The sequence below is a fragment of the Balaenoptera physalus genome (genome assembly GCF_965194825.1).
Source record: "Balaenoptera physalus genome assembly, chromosome: 13".
Classification (NCBI taxonomy): domain Eukaryota; kingdom Metazoa; phylum Chordata; class Mammalia; order Artiodactyla; family Balaenopteridae; genus Balaenoptera; species Balaenoptera physalus.
In genome coordinates this window covers 24768353-24796264 of record NC_138892.1, presented here as the reverse complement: position 1 = coordinate 24796264, position 27912 = coordinate 24768353, and the positions used below count along the sequence as shown (strand labels likewise).

Genomic DNA, 27912 nt, shown 5'->3' with positions numbered 1-27912 from the left:
ATGGTACTGGCACAAAAACAGAAACATCGATCAATGGAACAAGATAGAAAGCCCAGAGATAAACCCCCACACCTATGGTCAACTAATCTATGACAAAGGAGGCAAAGATATACAATGGAGAAAAGACAGTCTGTTCAATAAGTGTTGCTGGGAAAACTGGACAGCTACATGTAAAAGAATGAAATTAGAACACTCCCTAACACCACACAGAAAAATAAACTCAAAATGGATTCGAGACCTAAATATAAGACCAGACACTATAAAACTCTTAGAGGAAAACGTAGGAAGAATACTCTTTGACATAAATCACAGCAAGCTCTTTTTTGATCCACCTCCTAGAGTAATGGAAATAAAAACAAAAATAAACAAATGGGACCTAATGAAACTTAAAAGCTTTTGCACAGCAAAGGAAACCATAAACAAGATGAAAAGACAACCCTCAGAATGGGAGAAAATATTTGCAAATGAATCAACGGACAAAGGATTAATCTCCAAAATATATAAACAGCTCATGCAGCTCAATATTAAAGAAACAAACAACCCAATCCAAAAATGGGCAGAAGACCTAAATAGACATTTCTCCAAAGAAGACTTACAGATGGCCAAGAAGCACATGAAAAGCTGCTCAACATCACTAATCATTAGAGAAATGCAAATCAAAACTACAATGAGGTGTCACCTCACACCAGTTAGAATGGGCATCATCAGAAAATCTACAAACAACAAATGCTGGAGAGGGTGTGGAGAAAAGGGAACCCTCTTGCACTGTTAGTGGGATTGTAAATTGATACAGCCACTATGGAGAACAGTATGGAGGTTCCTTAAAAAATACTCAGTGTATAGCCCATCGACTAGCTTATGTAATTAATCCCATTAGCAATTAGATATTACATTTTTAAAAAGTGAATTGAAAATTAAATGCCCTATTTTAATATTGATTTCTGTTACAGTTTATTATTATTAGGCCATCATGCTAATAAACACTATATGTATTGAAATAGAAGGTATTTGCTTTTTATTTTTCTCCACTTAGCTAGTTATTAAATATGAATTCTTTGCTAAAATAGTCAGAACCTCTGAAAGGCACTCAGATATGGAAAAATGTGAGAATTTTTTTCTGAATCAATTATTTACCTGATTTTTTGGTGAACTGCCTGAAATAGAATTAATCTTTATTAAGCACTTTTAAATGATTATTTAATCCTAATAATCTTATTTATTATGCATTTTGGTCGTGTTTTTAGTATCATAGTGCTAATAAATGAGGATTCTGGCTTATCATATCCCTTTATGATAGTCTCTAGACATTTTTAAATAGTATTCACCTTTGATATTACCTTTCAGTCCAGACATATTTTTTCTTTTATCGGTAGACAACTTGAAAGGCCAATGTATTTATTTCTCTCTTTATTTTTATTTTGAAGACTTTGCATTGACAGTCTTCTATTGTATCTTGAATAGACTCAGAAATGGAAGGTACAAAGTGTTATAGAAACACCAGGCATTTCTTTCTAGCCACTGACATGTTCCCCTTGGTCACCAAGCCTTTGAGACGCCTTAGATGTCAAGAGTTTAGTAGAAGAACTGCTTTCCAGCTACCATGCTGTAATCTTGGGAATAACAAGAAATTAATTTTGAAAATAGTTTGTACTCCATTGAAGAAAATCCTTTATTGAGTTGAGATATTATTATCACCATTATTATCTCTCTGGCTAGACTCTTATTTTGTTGATAGCATTCATGCTTTACTTTCTTAGCTACCTTAAAAAACTAAGTAAATATTTTATGAAATTGCCAATTGCAGTCTACACATTTATGTTTCTTGAAAACTCCTGATTCAGGGACCAAGTTCCATCAAATGAGCTGGACCCAGATCCACCAAGACTAAACTTACAAATCAGCTACATTCATTTAAAGAGAGAATGAGAGTAATGGATTTTAACCTCTTAGAACAAAAACTGTGTCTTATTTTGCATATGGTACTGCAAAGAATGCTATTGGAAAGTAGATAATAAGTTGTAACCAAACCAAACCAGTGAATAAATGAAGAAAAGCAGAAGATGTTCTTAGACTATATGGTGACCTTGAGACTGAAATGATAGCATGGGCATTTTCCCTCTAGATCTTTACTCTTTTTTTTTTTTTTTTTTTTGTTAAAAATTTTTTTTTTTTTTTTTTTTTTAAGATTTTTTTTGATGTGGACCATTTAAAAATTTATTTATTTATTTATTTATTTATGGCTGTGTTGGGTCTTCGTTTCTGTGCGAGGGCTTTCTCTAGTTGTGGCAAGCGGGGGGCCACTCTTCATCGCGGTGCGCGGGCCTCTCACTATCGCGGCCTCTCTTGTTGCGGAGCACAGGCTCCAGACGCGCAGGCTCAGTAGTTGTGGCTCACGGGCCCAGTTGCTCCGTGGCATGTGGGATCTTCCCAGACCAGGGCTCGAACCCGTGTCCCCTGCATTGGCAGGCAGATTCTCAACCACTGCGCCACCAGGGAAGCCCTAGATCTTTACTCTTGAATATTCACCAAAGTGGAAGACATTTGTTGAGTTCACTGGGTTTTGAAATATATTTTTTCTATAAAAGAATTTTCTCTTTGGTAATCAGGGGCAGTTTTAAGACCTACATCCATAAAACAAGCTGAGATGATTCCCCGAGTTTTCCAATAGTCAATATTGAATGAAAATTGAATGAATGTTTTAAATATTGAATAAATTCATTACCAGCAATTAAGCTGTTGTTTCTGTTTGTTCCCCAGCTAGGAACAACTGACAGTTCTCTACACTCCAATTTATCATTAAAACTGTTTGCCAGCCCATCATATGGAGATGTGGTGTCCTCAGTTGTAGCAACACAAGCTTTAAACAAAGAACTTTGCTTTCAGTGGTACATTCCTCCCCTGGAAAAACCTCCAAAGGAAACAGAACCTATGGTATGTAATATAATTATAAAGCTAAATCTTACATTTGGATATAAAGTTAATGAAGCCATTATAACTTAAAGAGTAGAGAAGATCCTCTTATCATATAGACAGAAATATACAGCAATTTAGAATCTATGTTGTCTAGCAGAATGAATGTTAAATAATTAAGAGATCCTAGGAAAGTTGGACTCATGTTGATCATTTTCCTTTTTCCTGAACTTAAAGAGAAACTTTCCAATGTGTCACCATTACATATGATGTTTAATATTTTTTTGTAGTTATCCTTTATCACATTAAGGAAATTTTTTCCTATTGCCACTTTGATAGGAAGTTTTATCATGAATATTTTACTGTATCTATTAAGAGGATTTTATCATTTATCTCTTTTAATATAGTAATTGATTTTATAATGTCAAATCAGCCTTGTGCTCCTGAGATGAACTCAAATTGGTCATGATGTATTCATTTTACTAGATTCAGTTTGCTAATGTTTCATATTGAATTTTTGCCACTGTTTTCAAGAGTAATATTGGACTATAATTTTTCCTTTTTGTGCTATCCTTGTCAGATATTTTCTGTATGAGGCTTTTGCTAGGCTCATAAAATGTGTTGATAAATATAACCATGTTTTTCTGTTCTATGGTGAAGTTTGTGTAAGTTTGGAGTAACCTTTTTCCTCAGATATTTGCTAAGAACTCATCAATAAAGCCCTTGTGTGTTTTTGTTGTGAGATAATATAAGACTAGTGATGTAATTCTCCATAGTTAGAGGCAGTCTTTAAGCAACAGTACTAATGTACTGGTTATCAGAGCTGGTATCAGTTCTGATTGGGCTAATATCTGTTCTAATGGTTAGTGCCTTTGTCAAACCAAGTTTTAAGTATTTTAACTATCACCCCTGTTTATAGAACATTGGGATTTTCTATTTCTTCATGAGTTAGTTTTGCTTAAGTTGCTTTTTCTAGGAATTTTCCCATTTTATTTAAAATTTCTCTCATATTTTTAAGCTATCTGGTGTATTTGTAGTGAAGTATCCCTTTTCATGCCTTATATTGCTTATTTGTGCATTTTTTTCTTGATCATCGTCACCAGAGATTTCTCATTAATTAGTTTTATTTCATTAACCCTGAATATCTTTTTTCTACTGTTTTTTTCGTGTGTGTGTGTGTGTTCTTTTCCTAACTACTGACTTCTTGAGATAGATATTAGCTCAATATTTAGTTCTTTCTTTTCTAATCTATGCATTTTAAGGCTATCAGTTTCTCTCTAAATATTGCTTTGGCTTCATCCCACAAGTTTTATTATAGTACTGTCATCATCTTTCAGTTAAAAATAACTTTTAAAATTTCCATTGTGATTTCTTCTTTGACTCGTGGGTCATTTCAACATATGTGTCTTAAGTTACAAACTATATGAAGCTTTTCTAGTTGTCTTTTGTTATTTATTCGTAGATTATTTTGTTCTGTGGTAATAAAAAAATGCTCTGTATGACTGATATTTGTTGAAGCTTGCTTTTTTTTTGCCAGGAAGGTGTTTATTGTGTAAATATTCCATTGCTCTTAAAAAGAATGTGTTCTCCTCAGTTGTTGAGGCAGTGTTGATATATGTCCAATAGGTTAGTTTGTATAGTCTTGTTCATATACTCTATATTCTTGGTGATTTTTCTATTTTTGTTTGAAAATCAAAACAAAGGATCCCACATGCCTCGGTGGGATTTATTTTTTTTTAATCAATTACTGTTGACCCTTGAACAACATAAGAGTCAGGGTGCTGACCTTCCTCACAGTTGAAAATCTATGTGTAACTTTACAGTTGGCTCTCCATATCCACATTTTGGATTCAGTCAGCCGTGGATTGTGTAGTATAATCATACGTATTTATTGAAAAAAATTCTCATAAAGTGGGACCTGTGCAGTTCAAACCCATGTATTCAAGAGTCAGCTGTACTGAGATTTTAACATTTAATTCTCTCACTGAGATTGCTGTTGTTTTGTTTTTTCTTGTAGTTCTGTCAAATTTTACTTTACCTAATTGGAGGCTTTGTTCTTAGGTGCAAACAGATTAATAAGCATTGTGACTTCTCAGTGAATTCAGTGACTCCTGACCTTTTTGTAATAATGATTTTTCCCTCATAAAGTCTGCCTTGTTTGATATTACTAGAGGAAAGTGACTTTCTTGTGGTTGTTATTTTCATAATATTTCTTTTTCTAACCTTTTGCTTTCAACCCGTTTGTGTACTTGTGTTTTAATTTTTTTTTCCAAAGTATTTTATTTATTTATTTGTTTGGCTGCACCGAGTCTTAGTTGTGGCACGTGAGATCTTTCATTGCAGCTCTCAGGCTCTTCATTGCAGTGCACGGGCTTCTCTCTAGTTGTGGCATGCAGACTCCAAAGTGCACGGGCTCAGTAGTTGCGGTGTGTGGGCTTAGTTGCCCCACAGCATGTGAGATCTTAGTTCTCAGGGATCGAACCTGAGTTCCCTACATTGGAAGGTGGATTCTAAACCACTGGACCACCAGGGAAGTCCCTTAATTGTATTTTTAAATAAAGGTATACACTTGGATATTTTAAAATACAGTCTGACAATATTGTATTTTGACTAGAGAAGTTAGTCCATTCACACTTAATGCAAATAATAATATATTTGGTTTTAAATCTACCATATTATTTTGTGTTTTCACTTGTCTCACATTTTCTGTTTTCCTCAGGTTTTCTGTCTTTCTCCCTTTTTTGGGATTGATTACTTTTTTCATTCATTTGTCCTCTCTGAACTTTGAAATTATGCACTCTTTTGCTGTGCTTTTAGTGGTTACCCTCAGGACAACATACATACTTATCAAAGTCTAAAGTTTCTTTTTTTTTTTTTTGAAAGATTTATTTATTTTTGGCTGTATCAGATCTTAGTTGCGGCACATGGGATCTTCATTGAGGCATGTGGGATTTTTTTCGTTGCAGTGCACAGGCTCTTCATTGTAGTGTGCGGGCTTCTCTCTAGTTGTGGCATGCGGGTTTTCTGTCTCTATTGTGGCTTCTGGGCTCCCGAGCACGTGGGCTCTGTATTTGTGGCACGTGGGCTCCAGAGCACATGGGCTCTGTAGCTTGTGGCGCACGAGCTCTAGTTGAGGCATGTGAGCTCAGTAGTTGTGGTGCACAGGTTTAGCTGCACTGTGGCATGTGGATCCTAGTTCCCTGACTAGGGATCGAACCGGTGTCCCTGCATTGGAAGGTGGATTCTTTACCGCTGGACCACCAGGGAAGTCCCAGTCTAAAGTTAATGAATGATCTTTATTCCTCTAATGACTTAAATGATATTATTGTACATTTTCTTTTTTTTAACCAGAATAATATTATTTTTAATTGTTTTATACAAGAGTTATTTTCCTTTCGAATTTTCTACATATTCATCGTTTGCTTTGCTTTCTACTCCCTCTTGCATTTTAGACATTCCATTTAGGATCACTTCTTTCTGTTGAAGTACATAATCTGGAATTTCTTGTGGTGAGCATCTTCTGGAGGCAAACACTCAATTTTTGTTTGCCTGATAAATATCATTGTTTTACATTTATCTGTGAAATAAATTTTTATGGAGTAAAGAATTAAAGATTGGAAATTATTTTCTTTCAGTACATTCAAAATGTCATCTACTCATTTCCATTGTTCTCTTGAGAGTCAAATTGTTGTTGCTTTAAAAATATTCTGACTTCTTTCACAAGCCACTTTTGAGACCTTGTCTTTGCACAGTTTTACTGGGAATGGTTTTCTTTTATTTATTTTGCTTACATTAGTGTAGTGGTTAAGAACACAGACTCTAGAGCCCTCAGAATGGAGCAAATCAGACTCCTGTTTTGAATCCCAGCTCTGTTACTTAGTAGTTTTGTAACCTTCAGTAGATTAGTTAACTTTTCTGTGTCATGGGTACCCTAGAGATAATTGTGTAAACTCTCGACCTAAACAGTAGTTGTCATTTATTATTCTTATGTGAAATGATTTTCACATTATTATGCTGTTTGGAAGTTTAACTTCAAATACACATGTAATACACTTGGTAAGCATTATTTTAAAGCACCTTTTAAAGTTTACCAGCAATATCTCCTTATACATACTTTAGCTGCCAACAATGGGCAGAAAAGAGAGTAAACTCTGCCTAAACAGCAAAAATTAAAGTGCATAGCAAATAGGAGAAAAAACTTAGTTTCTCTCTAAATGCTGTTTACAAATTTGTATCACATACATAACTCCTTATTTTAATGTTTATTATCTTTATCTAACTCTATATCTGTATTCATATCTATGTTCATATTCATGTATAGACATTTGCAACAGGGCTAATTGGGGAGCAGGAAGGGGGGCAAGTATTTGGGAGCAGTTCAGTATCAATGCCTGAACTCTGGGAGGTAGAACAGTGATTCCGATTCTAGGAGAGTCTTGAAGAGGAGTCAAGCTTTTAAAAATGGGACAGGGGGTCTAACTACCACCTTTTGCAGAGGAACCTTCCACTATAGCACTCCTTTGATTACTGCTGTCTCTAAGAAGAGCCTCAGGCTCTTTCCCATAAAACATTTGCCATATAGTTTTACCCTATTCAATACTTTTTATCTGTTTTTTTTGTCTCCTGCCATGGTCTGCTCCTGTACTTCCTACCTCTTGAGCGCTGTCCCCTCTAGCTGTGGCTCTGGTAACTTCTGCTGCTCCTTGACTCACGTGAACCGTGTCAGATGGTGAGACCTCCAGAGCCCACCTCTCTTTGCTCTCAAGCACGCTTCTCCCAATTGCCTCTTCATTCTTCTTCCTTAGGCTGGCAACCTGCTGCTAACTCTTGGTCAGTTATACATCCCTCCTACTCACACAAAAAAGAGAAACTTGAACACATCACTCCCCAGAAGCATTTAAAGCTATTTCTCATATTTTGAAAGCGCTCTCCTTCCCACCCTTTCCATACCCAATCCTTGCCAGATATTCCATATACATTTTAAAATAATAAATCTGTGGTCTCTTTGGGGGAATTTAGTACAGTAGTTTTCAAACCAAAGTTCCAAGAATACTCATGGGTCATGGAGTCAATATAGTGTATCATGAGTAGTATATTTTTAAAGAAATTAAATATAAGAAGGCAATATCAGAATGCATCACATACAGTAAGTGAAAATGTTGTTTTCTGAAACTTTTGTTTCATGACAGATACTGTTAAAAAGAACATTTCTAGATTGACATTCGGCATCCTGACGAATTTGTTTACTTGCTGGCAAGAGAACCAACAAGATGTGATAAAAGAGTATATCCATTCAGAAAGGGTATGGAAGGATGACATTGTTGGGAAACAGATTGTTTACCCAAATAGTTAGTTTTAAAAAATGAGGAGCAAAGTATAAAGTTCATTTCACAAGGTTGTAGAAATATCACATCCCTATCAGTCTGGGGCAGGATGATCGTGGGAGTTAATGTTAAGACTGCATCTGTGGCTGATAATTAGAATAACGAGGTTTCATGAATCAACAGTCACGTCTGACAGTTAGCATGGGCGCATGAACTGGTGTCAGACGGAGTTTAGAAACGGATCACCAACTAACAAATTCTGATTTAAACAGGTTGCTTGAGTGATTTGCGTAAGCCACAAAGACACAGAACACACAGGGTTTTTTTTAAATTAATTAATTAATTTTTGTCTGCACTGGGTCTTCATTGCTGCATGTGGGCTTTCTCTAGTTGTGGCGAACGGGGGCTACTCTTCGTTTTGGTGCGTGGGCTTCTCATTGGGGTGGCTTCTCTTGTTGCGGAGCACAGGCTCTAAGTGTGTGGGCTTCAGTAGTCATGGCACGTGGGCTCAGTAGTTGTGGCTCATGGGCTCTAGAGCGTAGGCTCAGCAGTTGTGGTGCGCGGGCTTAGTTGCTCTGCGGCATGTGGGATCTTCCTGAACCAGGGCTCGAACCTGTGCCCCCTGCAATAGCAGGCGGATTCTTAACCCATGTGCCACCAGGGAAGCCCCCAGAACACACAGTTTTCCTATCTTAGTTCAGGGACATTTTTCCCCCTTTGACAATGAGTATGTATGTATTGGGTCATGATAAAAGATTCAGTTGCTGCCATAAATCTCAGCTACCAAATCAGGAAACGCTGACTTGGGAGGGCTAGATCTTCTCAGACCTAAGAGTCTGTTTTTTCATAAGATAACACTGAAATTTGTGTGATGCTTTAAATATTCATGTATGTGAGCTTTCATCTATTCATTATCTTAGACCTTTAGTGTAGAGTTTAATGTTGGAAAAACTGGGTGAAGCTCATGAAACCCATAAGATAATAGCAATAATGAACACCAATGTAGAGCTTACTGTGTTCCAGGTATTTTACTTCATTAACTTCACAGCAACTCTATGAGGTAGGTACAGTCGTCCCTCAGTATTCACAGGGGATTGTTTCAGAACCCCCTCAAATACCAAAATCTATAGATGTCCAAGTCCTTTGTATAAAATGGCATAGTATTTGCATATAAACTATGCACATCCTCCTGTATACTTTAAATCATCTCTTCATTACTTATAAAACCTAATACAATGTAAATGTTATATAGATAGTTACCAGCACATGGCAAATTCAAATTTTCATTTTTGGAACTTTCTGGATTTTTAAAAATATTTTTGATTCACGGGATGTTGAATCCACGGATGCCGAACCCATGGATCCAAACGGCCGAGTATTATCATTAGCCCCATTTTACAAAAGAGGAAACTGAGACCCAGGATGGAGGAATGCTAGTTGACAATGAATCAGGATTGGAGCAACTCAACACATTGTTGAGTTGGAGGGAAGCAAACGACTGCAAAGGCTGTTGTGTTGAAGGCAGCTGGACAGCCCAAGGCATGTTCTTCAGAGGCCACAGAAGATGTAGGCAGACAAGCATGATCAAGTGCAAGAAGTCTGATCAAGCAAAGCACTGAAAAGCAAGACTCCATCTGGCAAGTAAAAACAGAAACTTGCATAGAGCTGAAATAGTTCTTGGAGATAAGTTTATTCAGAAGTCCAGCCTGTCTGGGAACAAGAAATATGGAGCCAATGCTCTTTTATGGAGGTCTTTAAATCCCTAAGAAGAGCAAGACTCTATTTCAGGGTCCCAAAGAAACAGGCTGTGCATTCGAGACAAGCTCAGGCCTAGCAGGATAGTGAAGGATGAGCTAGGGTTCCTGGGAAAATTACCAAGTCTTAACAAAAGCAAAAGCCCAATGTTATCAACTTGGATGTCAGGAGTGCTATAACTTAGAGATCATACAGATGCCCAGGACCTCCCTCTGAGGTCCTCTGGATTCTGGGACTTGTTGGCTAAGTGATTAACTAGAGCCTGGTCCTGCAGATGGGGCCCAAAATTACATCCAGCTTCTGGAAGCTGGGGAAGACAAAAGTTGCATAAGTGAAGCAGGCATCTGATAGTCCCTGGCCCTTGCAGAGTGTGGTCAGGAAACAGCCCCCCTGGCATCCCCTGGAAGCTCATTAGAAATGCAGAATCTCAGGTCTCACTTCAGACCCACTGAATCAGAATATTCATTTTACTTGCACATTTTAGAATGTGCAAGTAATGTATGCACATTTAAGGTTGAGAAGCACTGGTCTAGGCTGGTGCTACCAGTGAACTTACAGCTCTCATGATGACTCTCCATGAAGTTACTCCATTGCCAGTTTATATAGTGGGCTCCATTGGTAACCTCTGACTTTTGGTATCACCCAGGTCAAATGTCAGAACTGAAAGGAAACTAGGAGAACACCTAATCGACATTCTCATTTTACAGATGAGGAAGCAAAGTTCCACAGGGGTAAAGTGACTTGACCAACACCACAACTCATTAGTGACAAAAATAAGAATGGGAACCTAAGTCTTTTCATTCTTAATATTGATTTCTTTACAAAACACATATAGCTCAACTGCTTACTAACTAATAAGTAAAGTATTTATTGAGTGCATACTATGTGCCAAGCATTTTGTTAGGTGATTAAGATATCAAGATGAGGAAATTACAAATCAGCTCCATCTAGTGGAAGAGGGATTCGTCTTTCACTGTTCCTGGGCTGTGAGGACAAGACGATTTTTTTCTTTTTCTTTATTTCTTTTTTTTTTAATTGAAGTAAAATTGTTTTACAATATTGTATTAGTTTCAGGTGTACAACATAATGATTCCACATTTGTATACATTACAAAATAATCACCATGAAAAGTCTAGTTATCATCTGTCATCATACAGAGTTGTTACAGTAGTATTGACTATATTTCCTATGTTGTATATTACATCCCTGTGACTCATTTATTTTGTAACTGCAAGTTTGTACCCCTTAATCTCCCCCATCTATTTCACTCATCCCCCAACCCCTCTCCCCTCTGGCAACCACAAGTTTATTCTCTGTACCTATGAGTCTGTTTCTGTTTTGCTATGTTTGATCATTTGTTTTGTTTTTTAGAGTCCACATGTAAGTGAAATCACGTGGTATTTGTCTTTCTCCGTCTGACTTATTTCACTTAACATAATACCCTCTAGGTCCATCCATGTTGTCCCAAATGGCAAGATCTTGTTATTTTTTATGGCTGAGAAATATTTGATTGATTGATTGATATATTGATAACTATATATGTGTGTATATATATATATATATATATATATATATATATATATATATATATAGTTTTGAATTAATGTTTTTTCCGGAAGTGGAATTGCTGGATCATATGGTAGTTCTAGCTTTAATTTTTTGAGGGACCTTCATACTGCTTTCCATAGTGGCTGTACCAATTTACATTTCTACCAACAGTGCATGAGGCTTCCCTTTTCTCCACACCCTCATCAACACTTGTTATTTGTTCTCTTTTTATAATAGCCACTCTGTCAGGTGTGAGGTGAGCATTGTGGTTTTGATTTTCATTTCCCTAATAATGTTTGATGTTGAGCATTTTTTCATGTGCCTGTTGGCCATCTGTATGTATTCTTTGGAAAAATGTCTACTCAGATTCTCTGTCAATTTTTTAACCAGGTTGTTTGTTTGTTGCTTTTTTTGAGCTTGAGTTGCATGTGTTCTTTGTATATTTTGGATACTAATGCCTTATCAGATATATCACTTGCAGATATCTTCTCCCACTCAGTAGGCTGTCTTTTCATTTTGTTGATAGTTTCGTTCATTGTGCAGAGACTTTTTAGTTTGATGTAGTCCCATATGTTTATTTTTGCTTTTGTTTCCTTTGCCTGAGGAGATGGATCCAAAAAAAATATTGCTAAGACCAATGTCAAAGATCATAGTGCCTATGTTTTCTTCTAGGGGTTTTATGGTCTCAGGTCTTACATTTAAGTCTTTAATCCGTTTGAGTTTATTTCTGTATATGGTGTGAGAGAGTAGTCTAGTTTGATTCTTTTGCATGTAGCTGTCCAGTTTTCTCAACACCATTTATTAAAGAGGTTGTTTTTTCCCAATTGTATATTCTTGCCTCCTTTGTTGTAGATTAATTGGCCATATAAGTGTGGGTTTATTTCTATTCTGTTCCATTGGTCTATGTGTCTGTTTTGGGGCCAGTACCATACTGTTTTGATTGCTATAGCTTTGTAGTAGAATTTGAAATCAGGGAGCATGGTATCTACAGCTTTGTTCTTCTTTCTCAGGATTATTTTGGCTCTTTGAAGTCTTTTGTGGTTCCATACAAATTTTAGAATTATTTGTTCTAGTTCTCTGAAAAATGCCATTGGTATTTTGATAGGATTTGCATTGAATCTGTAGATTGTCTTGGGTAATATGGTCATTTTAACAATGTTAGTTCTTCCAGTCCATGAATACAGTATATCTTTCAATTTGTTTCTGTTGTTTTCAATTTCTTTCATCAGTGTCTTATAGTTTTCTGAGTACAGGTCTTTTACCTCCTTGGTTAGATTTATTCCTAGGTATTTTATTCTTTTTGATGCAATTGTAAAGAGGATTATTTTCTTAATTTCTCTTTCTGATAGTTCATTGTTAGTGTATAGAAATGCAATATATTTCTGTATATTAATTTTGTATCCTGCAACTTCACTGACTTCATTTATGAGTTCTAATAGTTTTTTGTGGTGTTTTTAGGATTTCTGTATATAGGATCATGTCATCTGCAAACAGTGACAGTTTTACTTCTTCCTCTGTAATTTGGATACCTTTGATCTTCTTTTCTTGTCTGATTGCTGTGCCTAGGACTTCAAATACTGTGTTGAATAAAAGTGGTCATAGTGGGCATCCTTATCTTGTTCCTGATCTTAGAGGAAAAGCTTTTCACCATTGAGCATGATGTTAGCTTTAAGTTTGTCATATATGACCTTTATTATGTTGAGGTATGTTCTTTCTATAACCCACTCTGTTGAGAGTTTTTATCATAAATGGACGTTGAATTTGTCAAAAGCTTTTTCTGCATCTATTGAGATAATCATATAATTTTTATTCTTCAGTTTGTTAATGTGGTGCATCACATTGATTGATTTGCAGATACTGAATCATCCTTGCATCCCTGAGATAAATCCTACTTGATAATGATGAACATACAAGGCAGTTTTAAATATAGTATTCCTCAGTGTTTGTCAAAACCATATCACTTCTTTTCCATTGAAAAAAAAGAGTATTTTCAGAAGTGACTAAAGGAACACTGGAAATTTTATCATGGGCGTATTGCCTCCTGAAGAATCCAGTCCTGAGTATGCAAGGTTATATAACTTATCCTTGAGGAGTAAAGACAAGTTGGGAATAGAACTAAGCACTATTATCAACTAAGAACTAAGTGGATTAGATGAGGACAGGCTGGGGGATTAGATGGAAAGCTGGTTTGGGATTAGCAGCAGGTCCAAGAGAATATAGAAAATGAGGTATCCAGGAAGGGTAAGGAGCCAGTAGTGATCATGGGGCTAAAAATGACAACAATAATGCTCTAAATACTGCTTAAAGCACTTCACGTTGACTCACTCAATCCTCACCCTGATCCATGGGATGGGGATTACCACATCTTAATTTTACAAATGAGAAAGCAGAAGCGTAATGTTTTAATAATTTGCCCAAGATCACACAGCCAGTAAGTGGCGGAGGCAAACCCAGGCACCCCGGCTCCAGAGCTCTGGCTCACAACAACTATGCGAGTGAGTTTAGTGTTTTATTGTTTAAATATTGCCCTACTTTATTCAAGTTAATTCTGATTTCAGACTAAAGGAGAGACTAAGATACCCAGGAGCAGCTTCCTGGGTCCTCTGTCAGTTGCACGGGACACACGTCATCTGTGGGTCATGAACCGCCAAAATATGGTGAGATATCTTGGTTTCAAGAAAGCTGCTGTCTTACCTGGGAGAGGAATCTTTTGTACCCCTCTGATCATGTAGTCAAAACCAGGCATGAGCCAGACTCAGTGAGAGAAGTGAAGGTAACAATAGAATTCAGATGTAGATCATCAACACGTGCATTTTCTACAAAAAATGCTGATTAGCTGGCTGCCTCTTTGTGTGTTTCAGACCCTAAAACAGGGCTACCTTAATCACTATTTAGTACCTTCTATTCAGGTTTCGCCAAGGAATAATTCCATGACTTCAGTCCCCTGAGATGATTAACAAGGTTGCAACAGACTAAAATTAACCCTGAACTTTCATTAGGAGTTTAAGGCCTTCTATGTCTGACAAAAATTAAGCATCATTTTAATGCTTAATTCATTGTTGCCTAGGCATAGAATTCTAGGTTGAAAATTATTTTCCCTCAAAATGTGGGTGGCACTGCTCCATTATCTCTGGCAATCCTGCATTGCTGTTGAGAGTTCTGTTCCCATTCTGATTCCTAGTTCTTTGTGACTTTTTTCCTCTGGAAACTCTGGGGATCTTCCCTCTGTCCCCTGTGTTCTCAAATTCCATGATGTGCCTTGGTGTGGGTATTGTGCTGGATTCTTAGGGTGCCCCTTTCAATATGTGAAGTATATTCTTCAGTTCGTGGAGATGTTTTTCTTTGATAATTTCCTCCCTCTGATGATCTCTGCACTTTCTGGAATTTCTGTCATTCAGATATTGAGCCTATTAGATTGAATGTTTACTTTTCTCATCTTTTCTCCCCTCTTTATGTTTTTAAATTTAGGTTTATTTGGAGGGAGATATATTTAACTTTATATTTCAAATCTTTTATTGATTATTTAGTTGTTATGATCATATTTTTTAATTTTTAAGAGCTCTTATTCTCTTTCATTTTAATAGCACTGTGTTCTTATTTCATAGATGCAATATTGGCCTTTCTCTCTCTGAGGATATTAATTATGGTTTCAGTGACGTTTTCTTCTGCTCTGTGTCTTGTATCTGATTCTCCAAATTCCTTTTCTTACATTAGTTTCGGTCTCTACCTTTCATTTCATGTCTAGTGACCCTTGGCTGTCCGTTCATGTTTGAGGCACTGAGAAGCATGATGAGTCAGGCTTATGGACTTTTAGCCTCACTGCAGGGTGACTGTGGGAGCTAGCGGCTTCATTGGTGGATCCTGAAATGTCAGTATCTGTAGGTCTTTCCTCTTCATCTGGGAAATTTCCCCAAAGAGGACTCTTTTAGACTCCTGCTTGGTTTTCTACGTTCTGGGCAGGGGCTGGAGTGGGGTAGAGGGATGTCTCTTGTTCAGAATATAGACTTTCACTTCATTCCAGCGTTTTCAGTTCAGCACCTCACCTCTGGAATCTAATGTCCCTCCTGAGCATAGATCTTTGATTTAACCTCAGCAGAGAGAAGAACGGAAGAAGTTTGGCCAGCAGAGGAGAGGAGGGGAAGGAGGGAGGGAGTCTCCTGGTTGCATGGACTCGGAGAAGGGATGGGAGGGAGGTTGTCCCCAAGGCGTTTGAGGTTCTTGGTCGTGCTCATTGTTGGCGGCCCCTCTGAAGGCAGGTGGGACACAGCCTTTCCTCTCTGCTGACTAAGCAGAGGTGCTTTCAAAATGTTGCTAACATCTCTCATCTGCTTCATTTTCTCTCTTGCTTCTGTCTTTGTGGATTTATGCCTTTAAGGAAAAAAATCCCTTTATTCTTTTTTTATTTGGCCGCACTGCAGGTGGCTTGCAGGATCTTAGTTCCCCCACCAGGGATCAAACCCATGCCCCCTGCAGTGGAAGCACAGAGTCCTAACCACTGGACCACCAGGAATTCCCAAAATCCCTTTACTCTTATTTTAGTTTGATTTGTGAGGAAGCGGAGATAAATGCATACATTTAATTAGTTAATTTTGACTGTCAGCTCTGGACCTCAGCTTCCTTGGAAAGACTTAGAGCAGACCACCTCTAAGGTCCTCTGAATTTCAAATTCTGTGAATTCATGATTGTAAATAGGTGCTGTCGAGTGTGGGACTGACTCTAAGAATTTTCAGAGTTCAAACATCAGGGAAATTACTAAAGCATGAGTCATTAGGAGAAGTTTCATCTTAGAGATGGGGGCTGGTAAGTTGTGTGTGGATGGAATACACGGAGAGAACAGGAAGGGAACAGCATAAGTGAATGCACAAAAGTACCTATGACCACCGATGGGAAACGGGCACATGGAGAAGGAACAAGAAACGAAGTTGGATATTCACCAGGTATAATATACATTAGAACTTGTTGCAGAGGGCCTTCAGAGGCTGAAATTTAAATTTAACTGCAGTAAGAAGTGCCAGTCTTCAAAAATAATATAACCTTGGTACCAACTAACATTTATTTTCATCTCATAACCTTTGCACAATTCTTGTTCATATCATTTCTCTTTAAAGTGAATTGGAAACAAACAAACAAAAAAACCCTCATTTTTCTCTTCCAAAGAAAAACCTTTTAAAGTATAATGACACTATTTTGAGAACCGATGCTGCAGTTTTGAGGCAAAGTGTAAGTTTGATGTAACATTTTAAATGTCTTTTAATTTTCTTATAGGTGTTATTGTTGTATGCCTATAATATGAAGCCCCTGAATATTTCAGATGTTACATCTACTTCTTACAACAATGTATATGTTGGCTCTTTCTGGGTTCCACTAAACAGGCAAGTAAAGACGGATTATCCACAGCTCTAACCCTCCTTGCTGATACTTTCATAAGATTGACTGTTTCAGTAATATACAAGGTAAATCACAGAAGAACTTTTAGAAGACATTTTTGGAAAAGGCTTCCTTTTACTTAGCAGAGTATGATATTGCAGTGGTTAAGAGCATGAACTCTGAATTCAGCCTGCTTTGGTTCAAATGCTGGTTGTGCCCCTTCGTATCTTCCTATCTCAGCAACCTTGACCAGGTTACTTAACCTCTCTGTGCCTCAGTCTCTTCATCAGTAAAATGGGAATAATAATAATAGGACCTAGAGTTGTTGGAGGAATAGTTTCTGGTACTTCATAAAGATAACAGACAGTACAAAGATGTTGTCTGCACTATATTTTGCCTGTAGTTTGGGGTGTGTTTTAAAAAGAACTTAATGTGGCTCTGTATTAAGTTACAAAATTAAGCCCAAACTCCACCACCATCCTGGTCTCACCCTTTCCTCTTTGCCCAATCCTATTTTATATTGTTCCCCAAGTCAAAAGTCTCTGCGTCAGCCACTCTTGTTTTCCTCCCTCTGCTTCAAACAGGGGATGGAGACTCTAATTTTTGCTCATGCCTGGTTTCTCTCTTTTCTGATTTCACCTTACCAAATTCCTTGTTTGTTTTTCATTTTTTTTCTTTGCTTAGTTAATTTAGTTTTGATTCCATTGTTCATTGCCCTTGTGACCTCAGCCTCCATTTTCTCATTTCTGAGATGGAAATAATATTTTGCCTACCTTTTGGGGTTATTGTTAGGATCAAGCCAGACAGTGCATGCGTATACTTTGTATGCATGTATAATGTATGCAGATACTTTGAAAGGTTGAAAGCACTGGGCAAATGTCAAGTCTCATCATGGCCTCCTGTGCCTGTCAGTGTCACCTCTTTGCCCTGCTCACCACCTGCTGAGTGCAGGAACTTGGCGCTTCTCTGGCCTTACCTGGAGAGTCTGGTTCCTGGTCCTTGATTTCCATTTTGAAGAACTCTTTCTCTTTGGCCTCTCCATGAAAGAGAATAAAACAAGAGATGTTTCAAGGGCTGGCATACTTTCAATTATTCAGTCAACTTTCTTTTTCTTTTCCTTTTTAAAATTTTTTTCAATGACATGGTGGAAAATCTTAGACACAGGACTATACCAGCACAGCTAAGCCACAAAGTTAGGAAATTATGTTCTTTCCTTGTACATCCAGAAACATGGCAGAATTTTTTTTTCAGAACCACATGATGAAAATGATTATAATTTCTGCAGAGCAGAATGTAATCAAACTGACAGGATTCTTGTTTTACTCCAAAAAGTTCTTGATTTGGGTGTGTTTATGATCAATGGTAGGGTGACTAAAGTTAGGGACATGCCCCTGTCACTGCGGCTATTATAGAGGAAGTTGCCTGACAAACGTTCATCTGATTCATGCCTTGGTGATACTATTTCTCCCACCTAGGGTGGAGTTCCTTGTGTTCTTATGAGGGTCAAGATCAGTCTATGGGGAATTGCTCTTGTTGATCATCCTATAGAAGGAAACGTAAGAGCATGCTGCGGGAAATTGGGGAAATCGACGTTCCTGCATTTGTTCCTGATGTCATTTTGCTTTTTTGCATCATCTACTTCTTTTTCATAAAAATTTCCCTCCGTCCCTGCATGGAGACCCTCACACCGCCGCACACATACGTGCACACCTGCGCTCTACGCGCCTGTATCCTAGAGTCACTGGGAGCCCTGCAGGTGGCTCTTTGCCTCCTTCAGCTGTTTCAGTGCTTTTCCAGCTTCTGACTGCATTCACTAGTTAACCTCTGTCTCCAGCGCCTCCATAGTTCACTGGACCGCGGCTCCAGAAGCTTTCTGTCCTCCGCACAATTGCCAGTGCATCCTCTGCCCTCTTCCTCGGCTTTAGCTTTTCCTTTTTTCTTGATTCTTCTCCCTACCCCCACTCCCCACACAGTACATGTCACTGTGTGGGCTCGTTGACCCATCTCTTAGAGCCATTGCTGGCTTGTCCTACTTCTTAGCTTCAGGCCAGCCAGCCAATCAGAGCGTGGCACTGAGTTTAAGTAGGAGTAGATCTTTTGTCATTGCCTGGTGTTTCTTTGCCCACGTAGATATTTATTTTCTTTATTTTCATCTTAAGCAAATATTTTGGATGTCTACATTTTTTTGCTTTGTGTCTTTGCCAGTTTGTAATTATAAATCTGTCTGAGCATATAACTAGATCATAAACATTATGCAGGTGAGAATTGTGTCTCTGTGCTCATGTCTCTTCAATGAAGGAATGATTGAATGATGTTTGGGGATGCCAGAAATCTAAGTGTTAAATAACTAAGGACTTACTTTACATGTTTTATTGATTCTGGGAATAAATGAATGCCTTACTTAAATTTTCAAGTAAAATGAGTATATGTTTGTCATTTTTAGAGTTATTTCAGTTCACGAGAAATTATCTAATCTTACGCAAATCGCTGAAATATCATTGCCTACAACTCCTAAAGTTACTTCAAATGAAAATGTATCTCAAGTAGAAGAAACGGAAGAGGAATCAATTGGTAAAGAAATGGAAGTAGGTTATTAAATAATGGAAAATTTTATTGCCATTGCAGGATGGATGTCATTATACATAATTAAATTATTTTTTACTTTATCAGAGCATAACTATGTAACTAAACTTGAACGGTGTGGTTCTTCTGGCCTGTACTTTCTCTACTTTTGCTCTGTAAGTTTATAATGTTACTTTTAATTTTTTATTCTAAGTCTAGTATTTGAGCATTTTTATTACCCAAGTAATAGGGGGAGAAAAATTAGAAAATATAGATAAGCATATATCTTTCAGATTTTTTCTACACATCTGTATTTTTCTAACTAGAAAAAAAGGCATTATCCTTATAGTGTGTTATTAATCTGTTTACAGAGTTGAGTGATGACTGATATTCATGTTTTGGAGGAGTTCCTTCTGAGTTCTAAATCCATTGAGTAATAGGACACAGGAAACTGATATATGGAGATCTCAAACATTGGCATCATTACCGATAAAGCTGATTAGCAAACATGGCTCTGGATCTATGGCCAAACAAGCTTATTAATATTTCACCCCTGAATTAGCCAGACTTGCCCACCTAGTCACACAATAATCTAGCACACTTGTGTAACTATAGGATTTCCCCCACTCCCCTTCTGACTGCCAGGCGGACTGCCTGGAGGAGCAGAGAATAAGTCCTGCAGGCAGGGTGCCTTCAAAAATGTTAGCAAAGATTGACCCAATGGGGCTGAGCCTAGTTTGCTTTTCCCAAACTCACCAATCAGATAAGTGACTCCGCTCTCCTGGCTGCATCCAAAAGAAGCTGGAAGTGTCCCTCCTTCTTCGGGAGTGGAGTGGAAGTTCCTTACCCTCTATGGAAATGAGAGGAGCAGGGAATACCTGTTCTCCCCTAATCACTTGCTCTTTGAATTTCCATTTGCACATTCATCCGGTTGCATGAGATATATGTTCTGTAGGTACCATGGCTATTTTTTTTTTAATCAAATAGATGTACAAGGTTTAAAATGAAAAGGGACAGTCTCCTGTTTTACCTGTCCACACCCAACAGTCCTGCGAGCAGACTATTTTCAACTTTTTCAGCTGTTCCTTTTGTTATTTACTTCCAAGTCTATAAATAATATGCAGGATCAGTCATGAAAAGCAAGATAACCAATACCCTTCAAATCCAAGTGGTTCCACTGGGCTCCATGTCTCCTCACACTGTTCACTCTGGAACATCCCCAGTCACTGGGAAGGAGGGAAGAAAAGGGGCAAATCACACCCTGGCTCTTTGAGTTTCCATCATATCACTTCCACTAACATTTCACTGGCCAAGTAAGTCACGAGCCATGCCAACAATTCTGCTACCAACTTGGAAAAAGGAAAGCTGGAAAAATTGATGAATAGTGCTAATGACAGCCAAAAATAATAATTTTTTTCTTGATAAACCAGTTTTATATAATATCTATTGATTTTACTATACAAGGACTTTACTATACAAGGATTCCCTATACTTCTCCTCAACTTCTCCTTTCCCCATCCTTTCTAAATATTGTTATATCACAGAATTTAATTAAATCAGCATTCAGTGTTTACGTCATTATAAGCCTGTAAACAATGTTCACAGCCAAGTCACAGTGTACTGTGGTTATTTTCCTTTCCTGTATAAGGTTTCTTCACTTGTCTTTTTTCTTAACTTCTTTCTGATCATTACATCAGATCTGTCATATATTCATCCATAGATTTGTACCTAAGTGTTTATACTTACGTCTCAACTCTTCTTTTCCTTCCTGGAGGCCCCGCTCCTGCTCTGGTTAAGGACTGGTTGCCCCCAGTGCCTGCAGCACAGCTCTGATTCTGGCACCTCCCTCTGCTGCTTTTCTGGTTGAATTCCCAGCCACTTGGGTCCCATCTCTGTTTTTCTTCTCTGAAAGCTTTTAGGCTCTTTCCTTTATTTTTGTTCTGCTGTATCTTTTTAAAAAAAATCGCTTTCTGCTAGTTTAATATTCAATTGGTGACCAATAACAAAACATTTTTAATTCTTTTTTTTTTTTTAATTTATTTTATTTTATTTATTTATTTATGGCTGTGTTGGGTCTTCGTTTCTGTGCAAGGGCTTTCTCTAGTTGCGGCAAGTGGGGGCCACTCTTCATCGCGGTGCGCGGGCCTCTCACTATCGCGGCCTCTCTTGTTGCGGAGCACCGGCTCCAGACGCACAGGCTCAGTAATTGTGGCTCACGGGCCAAGTTGCTCCGCGGCATGTGGGATCTTCCCAGACCAGGGCTCGAACCCGTGTCCCCTGCATTGGCAGGCAGATTCTCAACCACTGCGCCACCAGGGAAGCCCAACATTTTTAATTCTTAAAGAGTATTATTGGTATGGCTCTTTTTGTTTTCTTGTTTACCTTATCTTTACATCGATTATGTGAAAGTGCAAAAGTTGGCAACTCTCCTGATCTGCAGAATATACTTGTTGGCGTTTTTCAGTCTGAATTTACCAGTGGAGTGAATGAGTGCGTTTTTCAATATCATGAAAGCAACAAGTCCAGCTGTAAGAGGATTATCAGGCAAGAACAGTTAGTGTTTGCAAAAAGCAACTTTCCAGAATCTATGTCACCTGTGCTCCGAGCCTACATTTATCGTAGAACTGGTGTCTTCGAATTTTAGTTGCACATCCTTTATAGTGTCCTCAAATGTTACAACAAATTACCAGATGTTTAATGATAGTAATGATATTCTGAGTACTCAGAATAAATCTCCCAATAGATCAGATATCGCAAACTCATGAGATTCATATATGTAATTCTTCTCCTAAAGTGCATTGTTGCCCTTTCATATCTGTATTCAAGAACTCAGCTCATTTCGTTTTCGAACTTCTTTAGTAGATCACTTACAATCACAGTTTTTTAGTCATAGACCAAACTTATCAATTTGCTGTCTTTGAGCCATAACCTAGACTGTTCTTTGCTGAAATTGTCCTTGAATCCAGTATTATATAGTTCATAAAAGGCAAATGATTATTTTTCTCCTGAACCCATTTGTCTTTTCAACTTACATTGTCTGAGACAGGAGAGCGAGTGTCCGTAAGAGTAAGGATTCTAGGTTGTGCTCTGCCGCTCAGCTTTACTACCGAGGGCCAGTCACTTAATGTTTCCTGGGACTAGTTTTCGCCTCGTCTCTAAACAGGATCCTTTCACTCAGATACTGCTGAGATGAAGAGATTGTCCCTTGGTTGGAATGAGAGCCATCAGAATTTTCCTGGGAGTCAGATGTCGGTATCAAGTTCATCACAATGAGCCCAGTGCCTGAGCCAAGAAGTTGACTATGAATATAAACAAATCAGGACTAAATAGGGGCAAGTAGGGGCATTTGAATGCAAGCAGAGGGAAGAATCCAGACTGCCCACCTTGCCTTAGCCAGGCTTTGTGACTTGCTCTCATGTCCTGACTTGAGTGATATATGCGAGTAGCTCAGTCCCTGAGTAGAACAAACTGCTTTCAATCCGGATGTTGTCCTCTGTGTTTTTGAGTTTATTTTATTCTCCAACTTAAAAATTGTTTCTTCGGCTTTAATTAGGGCATTTTGAGATGTGTTCCAGTTCTGGTGGTTCTATATGTGAAAGAATGTCGCAAAATGGAAAAAACCCTGCTATTTTTAGTTTAGGTGAATTAGCTAACAAATTAATTCACAGCATTTGAAAGTTGTGAAACGGAAGGAATATATAAACTTTTCTCTTTTTTTCCCAATATACTAACCAGCACTTAAGAAAAAAAAAAAAACCAGCTAGGTTCTAGGTTGTATCAAATAAATTCCAGGGACTAAAATCTGCCAGTTCGTTGTCATGACAACCTTCACTTGGCACTAATGAGAAGTTAACTAGGACACTTGAAGAGATCAATTCTGTTTGGGAGTTGGACAGGATTTCATAACCTCTATAATCAAATATATTTATTTCTATCTCAGTATGGATTTTTGGTGGGTTGTTAAATATAAAGGTCCAGAAAATGTGCCTTTGGTTGATATGGGAGGTGGTGAATCTTGTTCTCTTTCTCATTCCCTTCCTTTTTTTTTGTTTTCTCTCCCCCAAATCCCTATGGTCTGGAATAAGCCAAAGCTTCAGAACACAGGTATTAATTTAAGATGTTTTGGGAAGGCTACAGAACAGGTGTTCCAGTCATTTCTGGCTTGAAAACATGTCCTTCTTGCAAAATGGACAACAGTGGCTCAGAAACACTGGGTTGTTTTAACCTGTCATTCACAGCTTTATGGGGTATCTTCAGAGCATATCAGGTGTTTTAAAGCATATAAAAGATGCAAACCATTCTGATTTTACGACACAAACACCTTTTTTGGAATGATAACATACTGATATGATAAGCCTAAAATATATGTACCAAGTCACCTAAGATGAGTTCAGCAAACACATGTGGGATGCCCGGATTGTACCAGGTAATTATATATAGTCAACATATCCCCAGTGTCAAAGTACTATGAAAACATAGAACAAAATACAATTGAACATTAGCTTCAATTAACACGTTATCTTTGAGAAACTGTTACGTGCAAAAATGTTCCAGGCTTGAGGAGATAAGGACATACTGAAATCAGTACAATTAGGTCCCTGTCAGGAGGAGCTTAATCACTGTGTGAGTCTGGCCATAGGTACCCAGATGTCGTTCATAATGAGCCCAGCTGCCCGGTGGCCCTCTCTTAGCAAGCAAAGTCTGGCATTCAAAGAAACATCAATTTAATGTTCAAAACCATTGAAAATAATCTAAACCTTATTCTTATGAGTCTCTTGTAAGAATATCTGAGAGGGAATCCTTTCATGATATACAGCGTAACTTCTTTTAAATCTCCTTTTTCCCAACTGCCTTACTCTTAGTGCCTCTCTGACCTTCACAGTGGCAGCTCTCCAACCTCTGCCTCATTGGTTCAGACTCCTAAACCTCTCCCTCCAACTCAGTCTGCATGGAGTGTTTTGACTCCTCTCCCCTTCCCGCTCTGGTTCAGCTCTTTTTTTTTTTTTTTTTAATAACATCTTTATTAGAGTATAATTGCTTTACAATGGTGTGTTAGTTTCTGCTGTATAACAAAGTGAATCTGGTTCAGCTCTTGATTATGAAGTTCAGCTTAGTCTCTCTGACACCTTCCCCTTCTCCTGTTTCTCCCGTTATCTGGATTCTACACTTATACAAAAGGGCAAGGTTGCTGATATCCTTCTTTCTCAATGGTGGAGCTGTTGATGCAAACTATTCTAATTTATCCTTGAAAAAATCTCATTCACATAGGTGTGTGTGTGTGTGTTAAGAGAGGGAGTTGAGCTAGACTTTGTGCTTGCTTCAGTAGCGCAGGTAGCATTTTATAGCCCCTATAGACTGAAATAAAAACCATGTTTCCTTGCACCCTGTGCCCTGACTATATTGTTGTGGTCATTATCTCTTTCTGTGTCTCTTCCTCTCTCTTGACTTTGAATTCCTTTGCTCAGGGGTCTTATTCATCATTTGATCTCTGATATCTAGCCCAGTAACCAAGACATAGTGCCTCTTCAATAGTTGCTTGTGAAACTTCTAGTTGGAGACCTTTGGAGAGCACTTACTCCAGACTGAGGATACAGCAAGAGATGACAGGTGAAGTCATGGAGCTGGATGTTGTCTTCAGGGTGGCAGGAGTGCAGGGTGAATGTAGGGCCCTGGGAAGGCAGGGCTGGGTGTGGGGCGTAGGAAAAGCTGGGGGCAGCGCCCGGAAGAGCATCTCATGATCCACCCTGAAATTTGCTAAGATAACCCTGATGGCATGTGAAGGAGGGATGAGGGAAGCAGGAGTTTGGAGAGTGGAAAACAACTTAGGAAGTTTTTTCCCATAAAATGGGTGAACAATGATAAGGACTTCAACTAAGTCAAAGTGTTGGCTCTGTTATTTTTGAAGTCACTCAGAAGCCTATCCCTCATCAAATCAACAGATGCTCCTCTTTAAGGGAAAATGGCAAAGATTGAGCAGGGGTCCTTCTGTGCCCTCCCAGGCCCCTTGCCAACCGCAGCATCCCTCCAGCCGCCTTCTGCCTGGGATTGTTGAGTTCAGTGCTTTCCTTGTCTTCATTTCCGTGGCAGCAAGGTCACGGGAGGTTTCTCACAGCCCAACATCGAATCAGCCACTTTCCCAAGTGTGTATGTGGTTTACCTCAAATAATGCCAAAGAAACAGAACGTTGTTGAGGCAAAATTTGTGTTTGATACATGTTGAGACAAGCCATGGAAGGCATTTATCAGGTAACATGGCTGTCTTCATCTGTTATGGAAATGATTAATGATACAGACAGTGTCATTTTGCTTGATAGCTCTTGATGAAATCATGACAGTAACCCATCACAGCTATTATTGAAACCTTTTGTATAGAAAGAAAATATACTTTAACCAGTCCTAAGAACTCAATTAGAAATATAGAAATATGGATAAATAAGAAGAATACGTAAGAATTCACTCCAGGATGTGTGTTCCCCTCTGTCTAGTAAAGTGGACCAGGAGCCTGGAAAGTTCGTCATAGGAAGCTGGTGTCCCCCAATCAGTGCTGGATGTCCTGCCTGCCCTCCATCCTTTCTGGTCCCATGGAAGCTGCCCTACTTCTGGCCATGATCACTTCCTGCCCAAACAGTTTGAGTAGCCTCCTAGCTAATTTCTCTTTCTCTTATCTCTTCCTAGTCCAGTTCAGCTTTACATGGTAGCCAGAATTATCTTTTTAAAGCAGTCAGATCATTATCCCCTCAGTCCAGTGCCTCTCAATTTCCTAAGCAACAAAATCCAAATTCCTTACGTTTACGTGTCCTGTTATAAGTACACCTCTCAGCCTTATTTCTCACCACTCTCACCACCGTGCTTCCTATACACACCTGCAGTAAAGACTGTATCAGGTTCTTTATGTTCCTTGAATATCTGCTGTTTCATTGCTCCATCTGGAATGCCCTTGTCCCCATTCTCTGCCAGTTGAAGTCTTACTACTCTTTCATGCCTCAGTTTATATGACCCTTTCTCCAGGAAGTATTCCCTGTTCATTATACTTTTTTTTTTTTTAACATCTTTATTGGAGTAAAATTGCTTTACATTGTTCTGTTAGTTTCTGCTGTATAACAAAGTGAATCAGCTATATATATGCATATATCCCCATATCCCCTCCCTCTTGCGCCTCCCTCCCACCCTCCCTATCCCACCCCTCTAGGTGGTCACAAAGCACAGAGCTGATCTCCCTGTGCTATGCAGCTGCTTCCCACTAGCTATCTATTTCACATTTGGTAGTATATATATGTCAATGCTATTCTCTCACTTTGTCCCAGCTTACCCTTCCCCCTCCCCATGTCCTCAAGTCCATTCTCTACGTCTGTGTCTTTATTCCTGTCCTGCTCCTAGGTTCTTCAGAACCTTTTTTTTTTTTTTTTTTAAGAGTCCATATATATGTGTTAGCATATGGTATTTGTTTTTCTCTTTCTGACTTCATTCTGTATGACAGACTCTAGGTCCATCTACCTCACTACAAATAACTCAATATCCTTTCTTTTTATGGCGGAGTACTATTCCATTGTATATATGTGCCACATCTTCTTTATCCATTCATCTGTCAATGGACACTTAGGTTGCTTCCATGTCCTGGCTATTGTAAATAGTGCTCCAATGAACATTGTGGTACATGACTCTTTTTGAATTATGGTCTTCTCTGGGTATATGCTCAGTAGTGGGATGGCTGGGTCATATGGTAGTTCTATTTTTAGTTTTTTTAAGGAACTTCCATACTGTTCTCCATAGTGGCTGTATCAATTTACATTCCCACCAACAGTGCAAGAGGGTTCCCTTTTCTCCACACCCTCTCCAGCATTTATTGTTTGTAGATTTTCTGATGATGCCCATTCTAACTGGTGTGAGGTGATACCTCATTGTAGTTTTGATTTGCATTTCTCTAATGATTAGTGATGTTGAGCATCCTTTCATGTGTTTGTTGGCAATCTGTATATCTTCTTTGGAGAAATGTCTATTTAGGTCTTCTGACCATTTTTGGATTGGGTTGTTTGTTTTTTTGATATTGAGCTGCATGAGCTGCTTGTATATTTTGGAGATTAATCCTTTGTCAGTTGCTTCATTTGCAAATATTTTCTCCCATTCTGAGGGTTGTCTTTTCACCTTGTTTATGGTTTTCTTTGCTATGCAAAAGCTTTTAAGTTTCATTAGGTCCCATTTGTTTGTTTTTTTTTTTTCATTTCCATTTCTCTAGGAGGTGGGTCAAAAAGGATCTTGCTGTGACTTATGTCAAAGAGTGTTCTTCCTGTGTTTTCCTCTGAGAGTTTTATAGTGTCTGACGGTCTTATAATCATGACTTCTTTAGTTGTAAGTAAAGAAAAACTACTTACGCTAGCTCAAATGAAATAGGTTTGGTAAGGAGGCAGTATTTGGCAGGGCATGGTAAGTAAGCTCGTGCATAACCAAGG

The 27912-nt window shown here is 38.3% G+C and overlaps 1 protein-coding gene across 1 annotated transcript in view; it reads left to right on the top strand.

Moving 5' to 3' along the window:
* Window positions 1-27912, top strand: part of CFAP54 (cilia and flagella associated protein 54) — a 311690-nt gene that overhangs the window by 251324 nt on the left and 32454 nt on the right. The window contains 3 exon segments of the mRNA XM_082419565.1: window positions 2758-2931; window positions 16803-16909; window positions 19348-19489. Of these exon segments, the coding sequence (XP_082275691.1) occupies window positions 2758-2931; window positions 16803-16909; window positions 19348-19489 (423 nt within the window).